The following is a 24,483-nucleotide window of genomic DNA, read 5'->3' as shown; positions in this document are numbered from 1 at the left end:
CGCTACTGACTGAGAGAGAGAAAGAGACAGAGACACAGGTAGGCAGAGTGGCCGGCAGAGGGAGAGAGAGAAGCGGGCTCCCCACTGAACAGAGAGCCCTATGTGGGTCTTGATCCCAGGACCCTGGGATCATAATTTGAGCTGAAGGCAGATACTTAACTGACTAAGCCACCCAAGCATCCCTGTATCCACATAGTTTTAACTCCCCTACCAGGAAATAAAGAGGGTTTTTGCATGAAGAAACAGACAAGAGGGGTGCCTGGCTGGCTTGGTTGGAAGAGTGTGTGACTTTTGATCTCAAGTCATGAGTTTAAGCCCTACTTTGGATATATAGAGATTACAAAAAAAAAAAAAAAAAGAATAACCTTAAAATAAAAAAAGACACAGATAAGAAGCTACAAATTAACCATCACTTGCTACTTCTGTGTATATCACTGGTTTTGGTAGTTATACAGCCTTTGTAAGGATTATAAAATGTTTAGGGCAATGAAATGTCCATCAATTAAGAACTGATTCACTATACAATGCATTTATCAATCTTAAAAAGAATGAGGCAGACAGATCCATAATGCACTGATGTGGAATAACTGCCAAATACTGGGCAGGAAGAGAATGATGGTCCACATACTCCGTTTTGGCAAACCCACTGCTTCCTATATTCTTGGTCTCAAATTGTGTTAAGTAGTTATTTTCTGATTGAGTTCTAGCAAACTTCAAATGGAAGTCTGTCTATGCTTTGAAAGTGCAAGCTTTTGTGAGAAGAAATTTCAGATAAAATTAAGAGAATTGCTCATGTAGATGCAAAGAGGGACCAGAACTCTGTAGAGCAGAGCCACTTAAGGAGAAACTTTAAAGGTTAAGGTGAAGACAGGAAGCATTCACAAAAGTACAAGTTCTAACTGCTTACAAATGTAACCATTAGAGCATCTTGTGACCATATTTGTGAGCTCCCTTCCTGAGGTTTCTGCACTTAAATGGTATAAAGTTTTCTTCACTGATGTTACATTTATTCTTAAAATACCGTGTGCTAATTTGTTGCTATGGTTAACCAGATTCCCAAGTCACCTGTGGCCCTCCTCTGTGGATATAAGGTATGGGTTCTTTCATATGGCAGAAAGCCTGAAAATCGTCTTTGTTTGTTGGTTTTAAACTTTTGGGCTAAAGGAAATTTAATAGATTGGTGACCAATCAATACCTTGTCCTAAAACTATGTGCAGAAGAGATTTTTGGTTGGGAGAAGAACAATGTGTATATCATGTTAACAATTATCAAAATACATTTGAGAGACTATGCTCATAGATGCACAAAACCTCCCTGGAAGGGCACACATGACACCAAGGCAATAGAAATTGCTGGAAGAAGCCCAGGATCGGCACCATGGTAGGAGGGAGATATAGTACACTTTGGAACTTTTCTTTTTTTTTTTTTTACTATTAGCATGTTATTCAGGAAAATAATTTTAGATGATTTCTGAATACAAGGAACAAGGGCTGAAAAGGGAGAGACTTATAATTTCTATATAATATCACAACAGCCCTTCAAGATAGGTGTGTTATAACAGAGAGACAAAGTAACTGGCCCCAAATCATCAAGCTAGAAGTAGGATACAGCTAAAGCTGAATTCAAAGCAAAGGTATCTTTCAGTTTTATACTCTTTAAAAAGCAAGTACCTTGGATTGCAGTTATGACCAAGCAGCAAAAAAATTTAACACTTAAGTTTAATTGATATGATTCATTTATACAATTTATTTTTATTTATTTATTTTTTAAAGGTTTTATTTATTTATTTAATAGACAGAGATCACAAGTAGGCAGAGAGGCAGGCAGAGAGAGAGAGGAAGGGAAGCAGGCTTCCTGCTGAGCCGAGAGCCCGATGTGGGGCTCGATCACAGGACCCTGGGATCATGACCTGAGCTGAAGGCAGCAGCTTAACCCACTGAGCCACCCAGGCGCCCCTCATTTATACAATTTAATTTAAACTCCCCAGATCCAATATTATGGACTGAATTTTTTAAAAGATTTTATCTATTTGACAGGCAGAGATCACAAGTAGGCAGAGAGGCAGGCAGAGAGAGAGAGAGGAGGAAGCAGGCTTCCCTGCCGAGCAGAGAGCCCGATGCAGGGCTCAATCCCAGAACCCCAGGATCATGACCCGAGCCGAAGGCAGAGATTTTAACCCACTGAGCCACCCAGGCGCCCCACTATTGACTGATTTAAGAGTTTTTTTATGCTGTATAATGAATGGCTGTGGTAAATGAGAAGGCATACTTTTTCTAGGTAATCAAAGTTCAATTAAAATTCAGAGACTTTCCAGGGTGCCTGGGTGACTTAGACGATTAAGTGTTTGATTCCTGACTTCGACTCAGGTCACGATCTCAGTACAGTGAAATCATGTGCTCCACTGGGCTCCGTGCTGGGCGTGGAGCCTGCTTGAGATTCTCTCCCTCTCTGAAAAAAAAATAAAAAGACTTTCCAAGGACTTTCTGAAGGTGTTGGTAACAATTCTGATTTTATTTTTTATAAATATTTTATTTATTTATTTGACAGAAAGAGACATAGTGAGAGAGGGAACACAAGCAGGGGGAGTGGGAGAGGGAGAAACAGGCCTCCCACCAAACAGGGAGCCTGAATCGGGCCTCCACTGGAGGACCCTGTGATCATGACCTGAGCCAAAGGCAGATGCTAAACGACTGAGCCACCCAGGAGCCCCTACAGCTCTGATTTTCATAAAATCACAATGTTCTTACTGCTTTTCCTTCTTTCCCAGAAATTTAAAAAAGATTATGTAAGTGAAGGCAGACAGGTCTTCAATGCTCAGTGCTATTCTATGACCAAGAGACTCAATTAGGTAACTGAAGGACCTGGCAAATTACGAGGACTACTCTCACTATGGAAACCTCCCTGTGTTCCTATAATTAATGTAAACAGTATAATCTATAAATCTGCATCTGTGTTTTCTTCAAGAAATTAGACAAGGCTTACACCTGCTTTATCCTGAGGCAGCAAGAATTTCCTTCAGCTGAGTTGAGGGGGAGGGGCGGTGCCTGGCTGTGGGTAGAGGCTCCAACCCCCTCCTGAGAGGCCTTTTCTCCTATTTTCAAGCTGTATAACTCCTAGCCTCACCGCAGGCTCTATTTCCAGAATCAGGCCCCTGTATGTGCTCACAAGCGGCAAAGCTTTCTTTTATCACCACACCTTGGGCCTTGTGGTAAGGGCACCTGTTGAAAGTGATAAATGACTAGAATTTTCAAGTCAAGCTTCCCTCTTAGAAAACAGGAAATGGTGCTTGAGGCCAGATAGCCTTTCCAAGAGTCCTTTCAAAGGGCTTGACTTCTCACCTGGAAGGGAGGTCTGCTGGAGGAGCATCGGGGAAAGGCAGTGGTGCTCAATGGACCCTTATGTTGAGCAGGAGACCAGCTGCAAAACCTCAGTGGGGTGGGGACCTTCTTGGGCTGGGGGTTGTTGGGGCAAGGCTTTCCCATCATCCCCACTGGGATGGACTTTTAGGGGTCAATTATTTTTTCTTCCTTTGTTAAAGATTTAATTTATTCATTTAAGAGAGAGAGAAGGCACACTAGCAGGAGGAGAAGCAGGAGCGGGAGTAGCAGACTCCCTGCTGAGCCAGCCAGGAGGCCCAAGGGGGGCTTGATCCCAGGACCTGGAGATACCTGAGCCGAAGGCAATGCTTAACCACCTGAGCCACCCAGGTGCCTCCAGAGGGGAGCAACAAGTACTACGGGTCAACACCCCTCACCAGGTGGATTCACAGATGGTACTGAGGGGGAGACGCTGATGCTGGGAGAGGCTACGGGACCAACCCGGCCAGGAAGGGGTGAGCCCAGGTTCACGGCCCAGCAGCTGGACCACATATCTGAACGTGCAGCGCACAGCAATCTAAACACTGGGTAGCGGCTACTTGGTGCATTTCAGTTCATTTAGCAGGGCCGCAGCGTAGGTCAAGTCCTCAGAGAGGGTGCAAATGCAATTTGTTTTGCCCCAAGCCGGGACTCCGCAAGAATTCTGCATGTGCTGTGGTTGCGAACCTCCTCATCTGCCCGGGGCTGTTCACCCGACTTCCAACTGCAGAGGACAAGGGCAGGAAGCCCAGTTCAGCCTGGGAGCCCGAGTCTCAGCGCGCACGTATACACGCTCTGCAGTAAATGCCATTCATTCATGCATGCATTCATTCATTTTAAGATCTTTTTTAATTTTTAAAAATTTATTTGACAGAGAGACAGTGAGAGAAGGAACACAAGCAAGGAGAATGGGAGAGGGAGGAGCAGGCTTCCTGCTGAGCAGGGAGCCGGATGTGGGGCTCGATCCCAAGACTCTGGGATCATGACCTGAGCTCAAAGCAGACACTTAACCATTGGGCCACCCAGGCACCCCAACAAATGCCATTTAAATAGTGTGGGTGACTCTGCCTGTGGCTCCGAGGCAGGAGTGCCTGCCCTGCAGTGATGGGGACACAGGCCTCTCAAGTCCCTGCGGCGGTCCCTGGTCCAATGAGTCAGAGCCATGTTTCAAATGTCATTTGGATTCTGCCCTTTATAAAACCTTTCCAACCCCTAAGATGCCCCAGCTCTCTACTGTAGTTGGGATCAAGCAGGTGAAATGCCCCTCTCAGGATCTGAACCCAAGGAAACTGTTTGTGCCTTGGGAGTTCTGCATGAGCTTTCCTGGTCCAACTGCCTCAGCTGCTCGTTTTAGCCGTGGGTGGTGTGTGGTGGGTGGTGTGTAGGGGTCATGGGGAAAGGAGGTTCCTGGAGGGAGGGGTCAGTCAGGCCCAACTGCCTGTGCCCTGAGCTTAGGGCCCGCCTCTGGGGGGAAAGGGTGCCATCTTGAGGCAGAGTGCAGCGACCCCTTTCCCCTTGGTTAAGCGAGACCAACCTTGCATTTTCCTCAGCTTCATGAGAAGCTTTGAGAAAAAGAAAACAAGAGTGAGGGCACTGGATAGGTTTAACGGATTTACTAGATTTCTCCTGTTTCCTGGAGCCCCATCAGTGACTGGCCTGTCTGCTGCCACCACCTGTGCACATCCAGCCTGGGCCTCTTTTCCTCACCTGGGTTTGCCTTTACCCTCCCTTAGCCTCAGTCTGAACTCGGGTTCAGTGGCCGCCCTAGCTCTTACGACTTCTTCCTGCCTTTTCGAGTTCTCAGTGCTTCCCCCGTCTCTCTCAGTCTGGCCCAGTGGGTCTAAATGCACTGAGACAGCTCTCTTGTGCGGATGCTCTCCCGGGCTGGGTGAACACCCCCTGGAGATCTCCTTGCCCAGGGGTTTCTAGAAACTTCTCATTGGCCCCACTGTTTCCATCCTATTTCTTGCCTGCTGCCTACTGAAGGAACCTTCTCAGCTGGGATGTTCTCTAAGTCAGCACCTCTACCTACTTTCTTTAGCAAACCCATTATTTTAATTTCAGGAGACAGTCTGCACCTAATTCACACCTTCCAAAATGCACCTTGAGGCTCCCCACTGGAAAAGCCACCGATCTTATGATAGCCCCAGGACACCTTTCTTCCCGATCCTGCTTTGTCCTAAACACAAGGACATCACACTTCTCAGCCTTTCCTACCACCAAGCTTTGGGCACACGCGGGGCCTGTGGCCAGGACATCCCATGATCACTTTTCTATTTGGTGAGATTCTTCTCTAAGGCAAAACAGAATGGCGTTTAGAACACAGTGCTGGCAAGTTACTGGATTTCTCTAAACTTGTTTCCTTTTCTGTAAGATGGGGGTTAATAATAGGGTGTTATGAGGATTAAATGAGTTAACGTGTAAAATGCTTAAAAGCGTGCCTACCACATAGTAAGCTATTATTATGATAATTTCCTTTAAAGATACATATACACACGTCTACAGAAAGAGAACGTGCGTCCTATACGTGAGCTCAGCCCTCAAACAGTTCCCTGCATCCATCATCCTGGTTTTTCCCTGAACCTGTGAATTCCTTAAGAGCAAGAACCATTGGGGTGCCTGGGTGGCTCAGTGGGTTAAAGCCTCTGCCTTCGGCTCAGGTCATGATGTCAGGGTCCTGGGATCAAGCCCCATGTTGGGCTCTCTGCTCAGCAGGGAGCCTGCTTCCCTTCCTCTCTCTCTGCCCGCCTCTCTGCCTGCTTGTGATCTCTGTCAAATAAATTAAAAAAAAATCTTAAAAAAAAAAAAAAAAGAACCATACACACCACAGCAAATTCTGGCCCAAATGTCTCAGGGCTGAAGGGTGGCTGGGGGTCAGGGACATAGCCCCTGGGCTGCCTTGGTTTCCTTCTCACTTTGCCACTTAATAGGTGAGCGAGCTTTGCCCAGTTTCTGGACATTCTCAAAGCCTCATTTCTTCATTTGTAAAAGAGGAAAGTAACTCTCTCTTCTCTGATTTGGATATTGCCAAGATAAAAATTATAATGGATATAAACCACTCAGCATGGTGCCTGTCACATCCCATGTGCTAGCTTCTGGCTGTCTCCTGTTCAGCCTCACCGAGGAGATCTAGAATAGCAGTTTCTAGTTCTACTGGATTTGTTTTGTTTATTGCTATTAGGTTCTATTCTAAAGTTGTCTTGATAAGGAATTTACTATAACCAAATATTTTCCTAGATAAAAAGTCAAAGAACCTCCAGGATCTTTCTCCTCAACTATTGAAAAAGTCTACAGTTAGAACCCAGCTGGCCGAAGAGAAATTAGATTTCATTCTACCAGGCTTCAGTGGCTATAAATGCCTAAAGCCTGAGTATCAGGGAGGACCCACGGGCTGCTTTCCTGTGGAAGGTCTTTGAACTACAGGCTGTATTCCTACACACCACTGGTCCGTTGTAAGCACTGAGGCTGCCTTGAAATAAAACTCTTGAAAAACACTTTTTTGGGGAGGGTGTGTGTAAAGAACAAAAACACAGAAACAACCCATGTCTTAAGGATTACAAGGTTTTTCCAAGAAGGGCTTAAAACTGAGCTATCAATCTATTCCAGACTAACTTCTAGTCATTTTCTAATTTTTAACATCATAAACAGGAAATTACTCAACCTCCTACATCATTTCTATTTCATGAAGCTTTTTAGCTGGTAGCACTGTGATTATGAAGAAATTAGCAACTAGGTTTTGATGAAAATTTGAATTCTGGTTCTAAGGAACCAAAAAGCCCACTCAAAGGATAACATGTATGTAGATACATGACATACCACTTTCATAGTTACAGAGACCATGACTAATTGAAACATAAAAATTTAATGAAGCCAGTTAAATCCCAAAGCCACAAAACGGCAGATTCAAATTTCAGTGGTTGATATATCCTCCCTAAGATTGATGGAAAGCTCCATTCTCTTAATTCACTCATTTTCATTTCTTAGCTCTTATAAAAATTCTAGATTTGGCCCTGAATAGCACCTACTATTTAAAAAAAGTCTTACTCTCTCCTAGGGCTTGAAATAATGTGAAAAGGGTGAAAGTACACTAATAGAGATGATGGCATGGTCATTAAACAGTCCTACATCTCCTGACTGCTGAGGAAGGAAAATAAGAATTCACCTTAAATGGGAAGGAGAGAGCAAAGACAACAAACCAGGTTAATTTTCACCGGGATAAAGTGAGGTGGGGAGGAACTATCTTACTAGTTTATGAAAATCTGCTTGAAGAAAAAAAATTGTAAGTATTAAGGAAGAAGCCAGCCTCAACGCTGCCCACTCAAGAGAATAAGGTCAAACATTCAGCTGAACTCTCTAGCACAGAGTTGGCTGGAAATATCAGGAGAGCAACTGAACCAGTCAATCTCAAGGGATAAAGATGTACTGAATAACCTCTGTAGCTTCTAGAAATCCTTTAACCCCATATGAACCTAACAACAGAACCCCAGAATACATAAAGCAAAACCTAATACAACTAAAGGGAGAAACAGAAAATTCAATAAGGGGCTTGATCCCAGGACCCTGGGATCATGACCTGAGCTAAAGGCATATGCTTAACCAACTGAACCACCCAGGCACTCCCCCATTTTCAATAATAGGTAGAACTAGATAGCTGTAGACAAAAGAGGAAAAAAAGGTTTGAACAACACTATTAACCAGATAGACCTAACAGATGTCACAGAGCACTTTATTCAGTAGAAAAACATATATTTTTTCTCAGGGTTCACATGGACTATTCTCCCGGACGGACTATATGTTAGGCCATAAGACAAGCCTAAATGTATTTAAAATGATCAAAATCATACAAAGCATGTTCTCCAACCACAAGGTAATGAAATTAGAAAGCCATATGAGAAGGAAGTTTTGGAAATTCACATATTTTTTAAAGTTTTTTTTTTTTTAAGATTTAATTTATTTGAGAGAGAGTGAGAGAGCAAGCACAAGTGGAGGGAGAATCATAGGGGGAGGGACACTAAGACTCTGCACCCAATGTGGAGCCCGATGAGGGCCGGATCCCAAAACCTCAAGATCATGACCTGAGCTGAAATCAATAGTTGGACACTTAACCAACTGAGCTACCCAGGCACTCCAACATGAGGGGTTTAAACAACATAATTCTAAATAACCAATGGATCAAAAGAGAAATCACAGGGGAAAGTAGAAAATACTCTAGGATAAATGTACAAAACCCACAACATACTAAAACTTATGGATGGGCAAAACTGTGCTTGGATGAAAATTTAAGAGTTGTAAGTGCTTGTAAGAAAGACCTGAAATTAATAACCTAATTTTCTACTTTAAGAAAAAAGAAAAAAACAAACAAAACTAGACCCAAAGCAAGCAGAGGAAAAAAATAACAAAGATCTGAGCAAAAATTAATGAAACAGAGAATAGAAAAATAGGCAAATCAATGAAACCCAAAGTTAGTTCTTTGAAAAGGTCAAAATTTACAAACCTTTAGCTAGATTGACTAGGCAAAAAAGGACTCAAGTTACTAAAATCAGGAATGAAAGGGGGGACATTACTACCAACATTGCAGGAATTAAAAAAAGGTCATAAGGGAATCTTACAGGCAATTGTATGCCAACGAGCTAGAAAACCTTGATGAAACAAATTACTACAGAGATAAAACTATAGAAACTGACTTAATTAGTAATAGAAAATATTAATAGATCTATAACAGGTAAAGAGAGGGAGAGTCAGTAATCAAAAAACTTCCCACAAGGAAAAGTCCACAGCCAAATGGCTTCACTAGTGAATTTTACCAAATAATTATATAGAATTAACACCAATCCTTCTCAAACTTTTCAAAAAACAGCAGAGGAGGAATTACCTCATAATTCATTATATGCAGCCAGCACTACACTGATAGTAAAGCCAAAGAAAGACATCACAAGAAAATTACAGGCCAATCAATACCTTTTTTGAATATAGATGCATATTCCTCAGCAAATACCAGCAACCTGAAATCTGCAACATATAAAAACATAGTCCCATTGTGACCAACTGGGATTTATCCCAGGAATGCAAGGTTGATTCAATACTATGAAAATTGATCAATACAATATATTATTATGATAAGGGACAAAACACACATAATCATCACAATAGGCATAGAAAAAGCATTTAACAAAATCCAAAAGTCGTGATAAAAACACTCAATAAGCTAGAACTAGAAAGGAACTTTTTTCAATCTGATAAAGGGCATCTATGAAAATCCCACAGCTAACATCATACTCAATGGTGATAGTCTGAAATCTTTCTCCCTGAGATCAGAAACAACACATGGATATCTGTTTGCTCCACTTCTATTCAACATTCTACTAATGGAAGGTCTAGCCAGGGTCAATTAAGCAAGAATATAAAATAAAAGCCATCCAGATTGGAAAGAAAGAAGTTAAAACTATCTTTATTTGCCAAAGAGATGACCTTTTATATAGAAAATTTTAAGGCATCCACTAAAAGACTATTAGTCCTAGTAAATGAGTTCAGTAAGAATGCAAGATCAATATACACAAATCAATCATATTTCTATAGAAATTAAATAAATGGAGAAAGATATCTTCTGTTCATGGATTGAAAGACTATTTTTAATTTTACTGTTTTTTAAAGGATTTTATTTATTTGAGAGAGAGACAGAGGCAGAGAATGAATGAATGCAGCAAGGGGCAGAGGGAGAGGGAGCAGCAGACTCCCTGCTGAGCAGGTAGCCTGAAGCAGGGTTTGATCTCATGATCCTGAGATCATGACCTGAGTTGAAGTCAGATGCATAACTGACTGAGGCACCCAGGTGCCCTAATATATATATTTTTTAATTAAAAAATTTTTTTTGGGGGGGGCACCTGAGTGGCTCAATGGGTTAAAGCCTCTGCCTTCGGCTTAGGTCATGATCACAGGGTCCTGGGATCGAGCCCCACATTGGGCTCTCTGCTCAGCATCCCTGCCCCCCTTTCTGCCTGCCTCTCTGCCTACTTGTGATTTCTATCTAATAAATAAATAAAATCTTTTAAAAAGAAAAAAAAAATTCAAGTAGGTTCCATGCCCAGCATAGACTTGAACTTACAACCTTGAGATCAAGAACTGAGATGAGATCAAGAGATGGATGCTTAACTTATTGAGCCACCTAGGCACCTCAAAAGACTTAATATTGTTAAGATGACACTACTACCTAAAACAATGCAGATTCAGCATAATCCCTATCAAAATGCCAGCTGGCATTTTTTGCAGAGATTGAAAAACTGATCTTAATTTATATGGAAATGCCATGGGTCCTGGATAGCCAGAACAATCTTGAAAAAGAACAAGGTTGGGAGGAGTCACACTTCCCAATTTAAAAACTTACCACAAAGCAACAGTAAACAATATCATATGAAAATGACACAAGGACAGAGAGACCAGTGGAATAGAATTGAGAATCCAGAAATAAACTCCTATATTATAGTTAACTGACTTTTGACAAGGGTACCAAGACCACTCCAACGGGGGAAAGAATAATTTGTCCAGCAAATGTTACTAGGATAAATGGATAGTCACATGCAAAGAATGAATGTGGATCCCTACCTCACACTATGTACATGTATTAACTCAAAATGGGCCAAAGACCCAAATACAAGAAAACTAAACGAGAGAACTGTTGGTTTTGTCACCTTGAATTAGACAATGTCTCAGACATGATCCCTAAAACACAAACCAAAGAAAAAAAACCAGATAAACTGGGCTTCATCAAAATTAAAAACTTGTATCTTGAAAGATACTATCAAGAAAGCAAACAACTTAAGGAATAAGATAAAGTATTTATAAACCATATATCTGATAAGGGCCTAGTAATCTAGAATATATAAAGAACACTTACAACAAAATACCACCCAATCAAAAAAAAAAATGGGCAAAGGATTCGAAACTGACTTTCTGAAGACATTCAGGGGGCCACAAGCACAGGAAAAGCTGCCCAACATCATTAGTCATTAGGGAAATGCAAATCAAAACTGTAACGAGATGGTTTTAAAAAGGAAAATAGTAAGTGCTAGTGAAGATGTGGAGACACGAACTTCTGTACACTGCTGGCGGGAACATGCAACTACAGTTCTTCTGGAGAACGTTTTGGCCATTTTTCAACAAGTCAGAGCTACCACATGACCCAGCAATTCCGCTCCTAAGGACAGACCTGAGAGAACTGAAAAAATGTTCACAGAAACTTGTCCACTGATGTTCACAGCAGCATGATACATGGTATGCAAAAGAGGGAAACAATGAATGTCCATCACTGGAAGCATGGACGAACAGAATGTGGAATGCGTCCATATGACGGAATATTACTCAGCCACAAAAAAGAACCAGCAGGATTCATGCTGCAACATGGGAAAACTTGAAGATGTTATCCTACGTGAAAGAAGCCAGATGAAAAGGACTAAATACTATATGATTCCGTTTCTATGAAAAGTCCAGAATGGGTAGATTCAGAGAGATAGACAGCAGATTTGTGGTTTCCAGACTGGCAGGGGGATGGGAGGGCTGAGAGGTTACTGCTCTTGGGTATAGGGCTTCTTCTTTTGGGGGTGATGCAAATGTTCTGGAATTAGACAGATGGTTACACTACCTTGTGAATATACTAAAAACCACTGAAATGGCTTATCCTTTGCAAGGGTTAATTTTTATGGTGTGTGAATCGAAAGATAAAAACCTTCACCCCCTACTGACTGGTGAATGACTGGGGTTAGTGAACCCATTACCAGTGGGAGTAAGTTCTCATCTCTCAGAGATCCTGAAGTAAAAGGTGGAGAATTCATTGCTCAAAATGTTCACACATACCGATAACCCCTCAAGCACAGAATGCAACAGAACATAAAATATTTCAACATTTTCCTCAATAATACAGCAAAAATATTTCATTTACACTCGTAAAATTGCTCTTTTCCAGCTTTTTAGAATTTGCTGTTTTTTTTTTTTTTTTAAAGAATACTGTACAAACCAGGAAGAAACCCATCTTGGACAGATGTAATTTATTATTAATCAGTGTGTGTTCTGGAAAATTTTCCTTAGACTCATTCCTTCATCCCACCAATATTTATTGAGCACTTACTATGTGCAAAAGCACTCTACCACGCACAAGGGATGTGGTGGCGCGCAACACAGCTGAATGTCCCTGCTGCTGTGGGGCTGACGAAGTAGTAAGAGTCTCAGAGAGGACACTGAATCTGAAGAAAGGGAGACGGAGGAACCCCACCGAGGGTCCGGGCAGGCATTACCGCGAAGGACGTGCCCACGCTCCAGTCTCTCTGGGGAACGGTCGGGACCGTGTGAAAATGCCAACAGTGTCACGGTTCCTTCTGGGGGGATTCGTGAGCACATGCTCTCTCTGGAACACATGCACACGAAATCGGGTGTATGTGATCTCCAGGTCGGCCTTTGGGACATGAGTGGGTCAATAACACTTGACAGCATGGTTTTTTTTAAATTTTATTATTTATTTATTTTAATACAAAGCTTTGGCATTAGCAATTTTATGAAAAAATAAAATGTACTAAAAATAAACGCTTGTGTGGCATGATTGGTAAATGATGCACAAAAATAGGTTCTTTTTTCCTTCAAGGCAATCAGTCAGAAAGCAGTTTTTTTTTCTTCTTCAAAACCACTCTACCCTGTGGAATGAAAGGAAAAAAAAAAGACAGAGGTCAAGAATTAGTTAAAGGAGAGTTGCCAATATTTTAAAATAACAGAGAAAGTGATCTTCACTGAAGGGTGGCCTTGGGCTGTCCCCAAAGCCTTCCCAGCCCCGCTGGATAAAGCCAGTCAGCTCCTGGCACTTTCCTGAACTCAGCAGCTTCAGATTTGTGGTCAAGTGGCTCGGTCACCTTACACGTGTGTGTGTACTCCCAGCAGGACTGCGGGGAAAAGCCCAGGCTAACAGCATCTTGTTTAGCAATAAGGAGACAGTTACCACATCATTTACAACTTTTCCTGGTTTCATGCATGTTCTCAGGGCTGTGTGTCCTGAAATCTAGGTCTGTGTCTTTGCAACAGGATCCCCCATTTATGCAACAAACAAGAATGTCAGTCTTTACTGTGAAACGAATTCTGCAGAGGACAGGCTTCCAGTGGGGAAGGCCCTCTCGGTGGACTTGCCCAGACTGCGTGCACGCACGTCCCTCAGTCGGGAGCCCGACGGAACGCGGGGTCTTGGGCTAACGCTGCTCCCTTCAGCCTGGCTCTGTGGGACTGCCCTAGCTCCCCAAAGCCTTGCACAGCTGGTTCACTTCCTTGGTTCCCAATTCATGTCTTTAGCGGTGCTTTCTCTCCTCTCCTCTCTGCCCAGTTCCATATCTGCGTTCCTGATCTCTTCATCTCTGGTCATTGCTCCCTCTTGATTTCCTCTCCTCCTCATGACTTCCTCCTTCAGCTCAGTATTTCACCTCACCCATCTTCCAGCCTCCAGTCTCTATAGGCCAGAGCGACTTCTCGTCCACAGAGATCCTCTTTTTGCTGAAAGGCCTGACACACTGCCTGCTATTTACAAGAACCCAGTCCAAATTCTGTAGTCGGTCTACCAACACCACCTCTTCCAGCAGACACATCAAACTCACAACTCCCTGACTCTGCTCTACTTTTTCCTCTTTGTGCCCTAATTATACCCGGCCTGGTTCCTGAGTCACCTCCTCCAGGAAGACCTTGATGACTCCCCTGGGCCACAGTGGCAGTTCTGTGGCCTCTACGTGACCCCAAGTAGCTGGGCCCTGTCTGTAGGCTCTCCCGTCCCTTCAGTGGGCGCCCTAAGCCTGAGCCCCGTGCAGGACAGCCCCTGCCCCACAGTGCCCCTGCAGGGCGAGGCCTGGTGCCTGGAGGTGCTGGGGACACTGAATGAGCCGCAGAAAGGCCACTCACCACTCCTCACAGAGCTCCGGACCTGACTGTTCACTGCAGCTCTGCTGAAGATCACACACTGATTTTATAAAACTTCCTCAGAGAAATCAGATATTAGAGGTCAGAACTTTGAATGGGTGAACCAAGATTTTTATACCTAATTTATCTGGCTGTTCTTCTAAGGACTATAAACTAATTCAGCCACAAGATAAAAGGTACTTGTGAAAACCAGAAATGACCACTATGGAGACAGAGCAGAAGTCCCAGCAAAGTTCACATTTCCAGAAAGCCAGCTAGCTCCCTCCACCATGTGATGTGGAGCCCGTAAATGTCTCTCTGGAATGGTCACAGATAAGCAGAGTAAAGAGGTGGGCCCAGAAACACAGGCTTGAACCACAAGCCCTTCTTCCTAGGGTATTTCTCAGGGGATCCCCCAGCCCCTCTGGCCCCCGGGTTTATTTTGTGTATATATCTATGCTCCGAGTGACTAAAAGGAGAAGTCAGTACTAACAGAAAGAAGAGGATATGGGGACAAGTTCAAAGTTGGCATTGCTACACGAAGGCTGCCTTAGAAAAAATAAACAATCCACCATGGATGCCGGTGGAAGCCAGAAGTACTCGGTTGAGAACCAGAAATTCAGGTTTTAGGTCTGTTTCTCAAACCGCAGCCTGCCGCCTGTTACTGGACCATAAGAGCAACGTGGGGTCCCAAGCAGCCTTAACAACCAGGTACAGAGAAAAGATCAGCAGACACTGCACATGCTGAGGAAAACGTCTGTGAAACCTGTTCCAGTTACACATGTGTGCATATGGGTCCCACGATGTAAGATGCGGTTTTTTTTTTTTTTTTTTAAAAGATTTTATTTGACACAGAGAGAGAAATCACAAGTAGGCAGAGAGGCAGGCAGAGAGAGAGAGAAGGGAGAAAGCAGGCTCCCTGCGGAGCAGAGCCTGATGCGGGGCTCGATCCCAGGACCCTGGGATCATGACCTGAGCTGAAGGCAGAGGCTTTAACCCACTGAGCCACCCAGGTGCCCCATAAAATGCGGTTCTTATAGCAGCAGGGGGTAAGGAAAAAAAAGAAAGTTCTAAAGTCACTGGTCCTGATACTTAAGGTTCTAAAAGAGGCAGCCAGCCACGGGGAGGGCACGTGATCCCTCCCGTCGGACGCGGATCCATCCAAGCAAAGGACCCTTCAGGACAGACAACCGAAGAAGCGCTCTCAGAACTGGAAGGAAACTCTTACCCTCCACAGGCTGTGGGGTCTGCCTCCGAACAGCGCCAGCCCTACAACTCATTTCTGTCTGCATTAGGTCCTAGCAACTTCCTAGCTTTCAGGGCACCACAGTGGCAGATGGGCCCTGCCAACTGGCATGAAGCTCTTAGTCTTTGGCGGCGCTCTACTTTCCTGCGGGTGCCCCAGAGCTCCTGAACCCCATGTAAGCCCACCCTCTGCCTGCACTGGCTGGTCCCCACGGGACTCTGCTGGGTGTCGCCCAGGGCCCCGCATGGGAGGGAGTTGGTGGGAGGTGTTCAGTGAACAGGAGCTGTTCTTGTCATCTTTGAGGGCCCTTCAAATACTTGGAGACATCCCTCACATCATCCTCAACTCCTCTCTTCTAAGCCAAGCATCCCCAAGACATCAAAATGATTCTATTTTCAGATCCTTTTATACTGAAACACACTAGTGTTCTTCTTAAGAGTGTGAGCACCTGGTGACTCAGCTGGTTGAGCGTCTGACTCTCGGTTTTCGGCTCAGGCTCAGGGTTGTGAGATTGAGCCCTGTGTCAAGGTGTCTGTCTGAAATTCTCTCCCTCCCTCTCCTTCTGCCCCTTGTCGGCTCACTCTCTCCAAAATAAATAAATCTTAAAAAAAAAAAAAAAAAAAAGAGTGTGAACAGAACAATTCAGAAATACTGAACAGAGAGTAAAATGGACACACCCATTCTTCTGACCGGGCTCATGAGTCTCTATCGCTCTGCCTTGGGGGAGCTGGCTCACCAGGCACACTGGTGGGGACGGCTCTGACCTGGGGCACAGCTAGGGCTCCCGGCCTCGGGTTATGCTGCATGTACTGTTCCAGTTTCTGTACGTGAACCACATCAGGTTCACTTCCTCCTGCTGAGACGGTTTTGGATCTTGAATGTCTGGGTTACACTCCCAGGCAGATCCTTGGGCACGAGTTCTAGGAATCAGAACCTAGGAACTGAGAAAGGACACGGTGGAGGATACCCAGCCGATCCTCCCGTTCAGCTCAAAATCCTACATCCTCTTCCTTGTCTCACAACTTGTGCCTCAAATAACAACAATGAAAACATACACTTTTCTTACGATGAGGGGAAAATCGACTGATATAACTGGAAGCTGATAAACACTGAGACCTAACAAGGTTTTCTGAATAATGAGGTAGAGCAACAAACCTCCTTTGGGAACTGAAGTTCACTAACACTGCCTACTGAGGTACTAAGAAATGGGGTATGAGAAGACAATAAATAAATTCACCTCACGTATACATGCTTCTTCGACTACTTTCCTATTTATATTTGCAAAGCCTCAACATTCACTAGAGTTGTTTGCCGTATTAAAAAATTAAAGCACAATTAGTCATGGTGAGTATTTTAATAGTATTTCAACACACTGGGAAGGGAGTGACTTCCCATCAGGCACCAGTGTCAGGTCAAGCCCTGGGTAACGGCGCGGGTGCCGAGTGTGGTGAGGGAGGCAGCCGGCTTGCCTGGCCTCCCCACGTCTGCCCTCACACGGGGCCTACAGTGCTGCCTCCTGCCCACTGGCTTTCACCAGGGACTGGAGTGGGTCAAGGTCCTGCTGCTGTCACAATACACAAGTTCAGGGTATTGCTGACAGAAGAGTAAACCAGGATGGGAGATAATGTGGGGAGGTGAATTTTGCTATCAACTTCCAGGATAAATCGCTCACATGGGAAAAGACGGACTCTACTCATACAGAAGACTATCTCACTCATGGATAAGGTTACCCAGAAAATCAGAACAGCAATTCAACTGAAAAGACAATCTCATTTTGGCCATAAGTTTTTGGTAAAGACAAAAAGGGAAGTAAGACAGATTTCAAAGAATTCATTAATGAAGATTAATTATAAATTTACTTGCTTATATAAACATTTCTGTGGAATTAAAATAACCTAGGAATTTTTCATCAACATTCTTGGGAAGGAGACACTGAGTAAGAGTGACTACTGTCTTTCTTTTACCCTCCACAATTAAGAGGCCCTTTAAAATATTAAGTAATTCATGTTACATAAAAAAGCCAACCTATAAAAGCACAATAGGAGAGAAAAAATCACCTAAAATCTTACTAAATTAAGATAATTACCAATTATATCTTGGTGACCGTTCTTTCATGCATCCATGTGTGTACACACACACACACACACACACACACACACTCTCTCTCTCTCTCTCCATGGGATCATGAAAATCGTCCTTCAGAGGAGTTCTGACTGAAGGCACAGAAATAGTATTTGGATGGACAACTTTGGTATCAACCCTCTGCGAAGGCTACTGGAAGAAGGGCTGGCCTCAGAAACGGATCTAAGATGGACGCTGAGACTGAGTCATACAGCCATTTACGCATGGAACTGAACTATCATGGCCTGGAGACTTTGATTTCTACAAGGTAACACGTCTACTGAGCCTTCTCTAAACCATCTGACTGATGTGTGACTTGAGCCTCTGGTAGGTCCTGGGTGGCAGCAAGGCAACTGTGAGGTCCCTTAATCGTTCTCTACAAGTGCCCGGAGTGCCTCTATCCGCTGTGACTGCTTTTTGCTCATCTGCAAAAGTCTTAAGGAGGGGGCTTACACCATCAGCTAGCTGATGGGGTCACTGTGAGAGGAAGCGAAAGAGGTGACTGCAGGCAAAATCAGTATTTCCTTCCAAACAGAGGGCCGAATCACGTGATTCAGTATTATTTCCTGGAAGAAAACTAAATTCATCTGCCGAATGATAAAGGCAGGGAGACGGTCATCTCGTTCCCAGGACCCCGGAAGATTCTCAGTGGAACTGCTAAGCTAACATTTACTGAGCACTTACTATGTACCAGGCACTGTGCTAAGCACTTTATATGCTACTTTGTAACACCTATGACGTTGTCCTGCTGTTATTCTTGTTTTCTGCAGGACTAAAATGAGCTTCCCGAGAAATACAGCTGCCCAGGCCTCCCAAGCAGACAATGGAAGAGCAGGGAGTCAAACCCAGGTTACGTCCAACTCTGGGGTCTGAGCAGTGAACACTGTGCTAAGCTGAAGTCAGCCTTCGTCAGGTGGGCTGACCTGTTGGAGGAGCAGCCGAGCACACACCTGCAGGCTGAAGGATGGCGACCAACCACAGCATCCTCCCAGTGTGAGCTAGGGGCAGGGATGCCTAAGGGCACTTCTTACAAGTATCTAGTCAACAGGTCAGGTTAGAGATAATAAAATCATGTCACTGTAAGGGGGGTTACTTGCCCATTTGTTTCCACAGCTGGGCAATGAGCATTCAATTAAATCAATTACAAGGGCTTGGCCGGTTATTACTAATCTGTCAAAATGCCAGGACATAAGTGCGTGTGGCGAGCACATGAATTCCAGTGGTGCTAATTCAGGTCTGTATCTGGGCTGTGTCCCAGGGACACTTTTACCTCTGATGAGTTTTCATAAATACTCGTAGAAGAAAGGACTCAATAAAACCTTACAGTAAATGACCTAAATTAAAAACAAAACAAACAAAACCAAAAACCTTTCCTGCATCTTACCCCCTTGGAAAGCAGCTCCTAGAATACTGCTGGATCAAAATGAACCTCGACAGTCAGCTAGCCCAGTTTCGCCTTAAAACCTCTGACCTCCAGCAGTCCTGACAGGTAACACATCTCATCCTGAGCATTCCCCATGGCAAACTGTCTCCCTGGTGCGGGGGCCTGGCTGACAAGTGGGTCTTCCTTTCCCTGAGATGAAATCCGCCTTCCCGTCCCCTGCCCTCTGGTCCTCATTTTGCCCCACCGAAATATAGTTGACACTTCCCCCTGACAGTCTTCCCAATATCTGGAAACAGTGGGTCTTGCTGATTGCTTCTTTCTTGCAGGCTACACATCCATGTCACTGTCCCTCGACCCCAGGTCAGGGTGCCAGTGTTCCGTCAAAAGCTATGTATGTAAGAATCCGGGTAAAGTCTGCTGGGCCTATTCCTGCCAATGATCAGGACATGGACCTTCTTGACATCCCGTGACTGTACGGGCACCCTTGGTCGTCTGCATCACACAGCTGCTGTCCTCTATGCTGTGGCTAGCGAAAGCCCCTAGATCTTTCCTCCCGGGAGCTCTTGTTGCTGAGCAAGGTAACCTCCCGATCTGCATCCTGACTACAAGTACATAGTCACGAAATACCTTACTCTGCTAGGTATGATATCATCAGGATCACTACGCAACTGGTGGAAGCCAATTTTCACCAGCTTTATGAAAATTACAAGTTTTCTTGGGGTCATCTGGCACATGCAATCCAAAAAATAATTTGTTACTTACTCATTAGCATTCAAGCTAGCTGTGGCTCTGATGATCATGTAGCAGAGTGTGAGAGCACTGAGGAGGCCAAAACTGGCAATAATAAACCATTCTTCTGTTGACAAAGGAAAGGGAGGAAATCACTCTGGGGAGAAGGCTTAAGTCAAATCGATGTCAACATTTCCCTCAAATGCAACGAAGCAGACGTCAACGGAGGTGTAAGCCAAGACTGGCCCAAGGAAGTGAAGCAGGAGGAGGTTTGCCAGAGAGCTACTAACTGGAGAAGGTTAGTGGAGGTAGTGGTGAGAGCTGCAAGGGAGAAAGGAAAGCATGGCCCAGACAGTTCTTCCAGTTAAGGTCCTGATGTCTGTGAGGAGTGTGGCCACCGAAAAGCGTGCAGGAGAAACAGGTCTATCAGATTGCACATGGACAGAGATTTTTAAATCACTGCTTTACATGACAGCACAGTGGACTTAGCCACACTTCTATAACCTTTCCTTCTTCGTTCTGTCACTTCTGCGTGGTTGTGTCACTCATTCTTAGCGGAAGGCTTATAAATACGGAGTAGGGGTCCCAGAAGTCTTGGGGGCACTCCACGCAGTCCGCAGGCTGGTCTTCTGGTCTTTCTTTTCTCCTGGGCTTGGGCTTACTTACAGCCTTTATGTAAAAAGGACACCTTACTGGTGTCTCCTGGAAAGGACTGCCTTTCCCACCCCCACCGGCAGGAAGCGGCTCTGGCTGTGTCAAGCAGGTGACTCACCAGAAAGCTGGCCCATCAGAGGGTTGAAAATCTCTGATACACAGAACTCTAGAAATTTCAGCTAGCCTCCTTCTAGATCCAGGAAGTCAGTTAATGTTTTCCCTTCTCTTGAAAGCCCATGCCATCAAGATAATGTTCCACAAACATTCTTTATCTGAAAACCTCCAAAATAACTTGTGAACCAATCCTGACTTCCTAGTAAGAGTGAACTACAAAACATTTCCTAGAGTCTGTGCTACCCGGGGCCGGTTTAACAAAGTGGCTCACAGCGAAGCCCCTCTGTATCGTCAGCAGGGCAGCTGGAAGACACTTGGCCTTGGAATGCCCAAAGTTTACATGCGGAAGTGGAGCGTGTAACACGCATGTTCTCAATCTGGTGTCCACCAGTCCCACAGATATGCAAAGCTATGAGTTCCTAGGAATTTTTCTAGAAAAAGGTTCTTATATTTTCATTGGATTTTAAAGGTGGTGATCTTCAAAAGGTTAAGAATTGCCCTTCAGGGCTCCAGGATGATGAGTCTCTTCCATGAGCATCAGCCATCTTGTTTTATACTATTAAAATGCTTAGCAAACTGTTTCTTTTTTTGGTAGTAGTGCTGCCACTGCTTCCTGGATTATAAATTCCTTGAGAGTACAGTGAATTTATAAGGTTTTAAGTAAAAAAATGAACATTTAAGAACCAACACCAAACTGGCCATCTTTACCTGCGTGGATTTTAAGTTAGGAAAAATGGACACTGGCATTTGAAAAAAATTAAGAGATAACTGGTCATCAGGATCAAGAAGCTTCACCCGGTGTTCTTTACTTATTTTTTTCTTCTTAGAGACCTTTAGACGTGATAAATAGACTGAGTTTTAGAGCTGCAAGTTCCGTGTTTCTGCATTCTGAACAGACCATTCACAGACGCATGGCATTTAGGTTATAAAAACTAGTAACCAAAAAGAAGCAGGTGCAACCACAATGATCCCCTGTGGGCCCAGGGGCATTCTGGCAGCAGCCGGGCCCCTGGTCAGCCCTGCCCACCCCACTGGGTACTTAGCACAGTGCCTTGCACAGTGGATGCTGGGACACTACAGAACTTTGAGGGAAAAGGTGAGGTTGCTTTGGGTTAATTTAACCACATGAATTGATTAACATGTGTCAATTCCACTAAAGGTGATTCATTTCATACACGAAGTAACATTTTTTTATCATCAAAATGTAAGATTTTGAAAGGGCATTTCGGCATAAAATATAATGGGATCAGAACTTAATGTAGTAGTAGGTGCTCAATAAATGTCGATCAATGAAGAGCCTACAAAAACTCACTGATAAACAAATAACCTGTTTCCTTTATTGCTATTGGATCCGTTTTTAAAAATCTACCCCCTAAAACCTGAAAACATGAAAAGCTGTTAAAACAAATCGCCAGGACGTGGTAGGAAATGAGTCAAACTGCATCAAAGAATACTTTTCCTTGTTTTATAACTGAATGAAGTCTCCCTGAGTTTAGACAAACGATAGCACAAATGCTAGGACACTGTTCATGACTACTAATCTCTGGTCGCTGGGAAACATGTGCACTGCAATTGAGCAGCCCAGACATGCCTTACTACATGGAGGAAAAATCCTTCGTGACGGCTTTCTCCGCGCCGCGGCCTCGTGGGGCTTAGGGCTGGAAGCGACAGCAAGCGACAGCACGCACTGGGGAAGGCAGCACCACAGTGGTGACAAGGAGCGCGGAGAGAGGCGGTTAGATGGAGAGACCACGTAGAGGATGGAATTGAAGGGGACAGCTGGCTTGTTACAGGGTGAATGCCCACAGGGCCCACACACACACACGCTGGCCGGCCCACGCACACTGTCCTTTAGCCTTGGCCATTGACACACTCGGAGCGCCACGTCTCTCCTCAGCAACACTTCACCCGGCAAGACGTTCCAGCCTAGTGAGAGCGTTTTTAAAAGCACATCCTCGTTTGGCTTTTTCCCGCCCCAGATACAGTGACCCCAAAGAGGGAAGTGCCAAGACACCAGACTTCATAAAGTGAAGTGAGCAGCAGCAGGATGTCTCAACCGCCCCCGGAGCTGTTCAACTCTGTTCAGATTCTGCCCTGGCTTTGCACAAAGCCGCCTGCAGCCTGGTGCTTGCGGCTGGTGACACCACACGTGACACCCCGCGTCGCATCCCAGTGTGACCGCTTCCAACGCCCGTGGGCAAGGCAGTCATCAAAGCAGGTGTCTGTACAGCTACTGAGACAACTTGTCAGACGGCAGCTGTTCTGACTTAGTACACAAAAATCCACAAGCTCCTTATTACAAGGAAAGGTCTGTCTTCCCAAATACCCGTTTCAACAGCAGTATCTGTCACTTCCTCCGTTACAGACTAACTCCCTGGCCTGGGTGACTGCCTCCTCTGCCGTCTGGAGCAGTCAACACACACCAAGCCACAGCAGCAAACCTGCCCTGTGCCTGGTACAGGGCCCCACTTACTTGTTACTGCAATGTTGATCTCTCCCGTTCTGGGAGTGAGCTCCCCATCCTGAGGAAGAGGCGAGATCCCCGAAGTTCGAAGTGGCTCGAGGCCTAGGGAGTTGTCGCTGGCAAGGTCGCCTAGGGCTGATCTTCGGTTAACGGCCTGGGTTCTGGTGAGCCTTTCCATGTCAAACGCTACGTTATCAGTACATGGCAAATTTGGCTGCAAAACATTCCCAGATTAAGAGTACTTAGAAGCATAGCAAATCTCTGACAAAATTCTAAATGTCTGACACCCTGCTGACAGACTTAAGGATTTTTTTTTCCATGTGACTTCCTCTCATTTCTTTCCCCATTTACCCTTTCTCACCCAAGGGTTTTCCTTTAAAAGAAACAGATGATTTCCCCCCAAACATGATACAAAGGAAACCAAAATCCACTGCAGAGCTGAGAAAACTGGACACTTGAGCCTCACGAAGAGAAGACAAGCTCTGGCGGACACAGCTAAATGACAAACAGGAAAACGCCTCACTCTAGGTCTTCCAGTAATGCTGAGGGAGGGCAGAGAACATCAAATACTGCTTTCCTCCTACTAACTTCTCTGAAATGCCCTGCTCTGAAAAAGTTTTTAAATGTCTTCTACCTTTAGACAGAAGGAAAGCACACGACCAAGAGGAGATCAACGGTGAAAAGACCTTTGAGCTGTGGGTAAACCATTGGTTTCAAAATCAAAGCATCTGGCCCTGAAGGAGAGGTACAGAGCTGCTCTGAGCCAAAGCTTACCCACTAAAAAATGGGTGCGAGGTCTCCTGAGGAAGCAAGATGGCTATCTGATTTCCCCAGCAGCCTTCAGTTCCAGCAGCCAGCACTGGAAGCAGAGTAGGGAAGGATGGCGGAGAGGAGCTCAAGAATGGAGAAGTGACAGCTAACGAGACCCACAGCAATGGCTTCCTGGGTAGAAGAACTGCTCTAGATTGCCCCACAGCCAGAGGAAAATGCTTAGAATGATACCCAGTTAGAAGAGGTTTACTATGGCTTTTAGATTTAAAATTATGAGAGCTTGTAATAGACTCCAGAAGGATGTTCTTTAAAAACACCAGGGAGATGTGTCTGTACTTCAAAGAACAGGACTGAAGGCAAACCAACCACACCAACCAAAAGAGGCAAAGTTAATACTTCTGGAAACATCTGCCACACATCAGATATCAGGGCGGATGTTCTATGCTAAACACTTCCCATGGGGAGTGACTATTCCCCATGTCTGGACACATTTGGACTGTGTGACTGGTGAGTGACTGTGACTACTAGCCTTTGGGAGCCGCCAAGGATGTGGGGGACACTCTACGGGGCACAGGATGCCCCCCACCCTGATGGAATGATCTGGTCCAGTGTCAGCCGTTCTGAGGAAGAGTAACCCTATGTTCAACTATATCAGTGACATGGTCTCTGGAGCTGGGAGGAGCCACACTGCCCGCCTGGACCTCTCGGGTGTTGACCGATGGCATATTTC

General features: G+C 44.7%; 1 protein-coding gene across 5 annotated transcripts in view; it reads right to left on the bottom strand.

Annotated features, from left to right (window-relative positions):
- RNF130 (ring finger protein 130) overlaps positions 1 to 24,483 on the bottom strand; it is a 133,803-nt gene that overhangs the window by 19,828 nt on the left and 89,492 nt on the right. For 3 of the 5 annotated variants that reach the window (XM_032335279.1, XM_032335283.1, XM_032335282.1), the window contains exons 7-9: positions 22,992 to 23,196; positions 19,784 to 19,877; positions 13,013 to 13,033 (exon numbers count right to left, since the gene is read on the bottom strand). In XM_032335279.1, the coding sequence (XP_032191170.1) occupies positions 13,018 to 13,033; positions 19,784 to 19,877; positions 22,992 to 23,196 (315 nt within the window). In that variant the 3' untranslated portion in view covers positions 13,013 to 13,017. Of the gene's footprint in view, positions 1 to 12,848; positions 13,034 to 19,783; positions 19,878 to 22,991; positions 23,197 to 24,483 lie in introns of those variants that run through there. The other 2 variants (XM_032335281.1, XM_032335280.1) reach the window with 2 other exon arrangements.

Source organism: Mustela erminea, chromosome 3 (genome assembly GCF_009829155.1).
Source record: "Mustela erminea isolate mMusErm1 chromosome 3, mMusErm1.Pri, whole genome shotgun sequence".
NCBI lineage: Eukaryota > Metazoa > Chordata > Mammalia > Carnivora > Mustelidae > Mustela > Mustela erminea.
The sequence above is the reverse complement of the archived record's forward strand: the minus strand, read 5'-3'. Positions and strand labels throughout refer to the sequence as shown.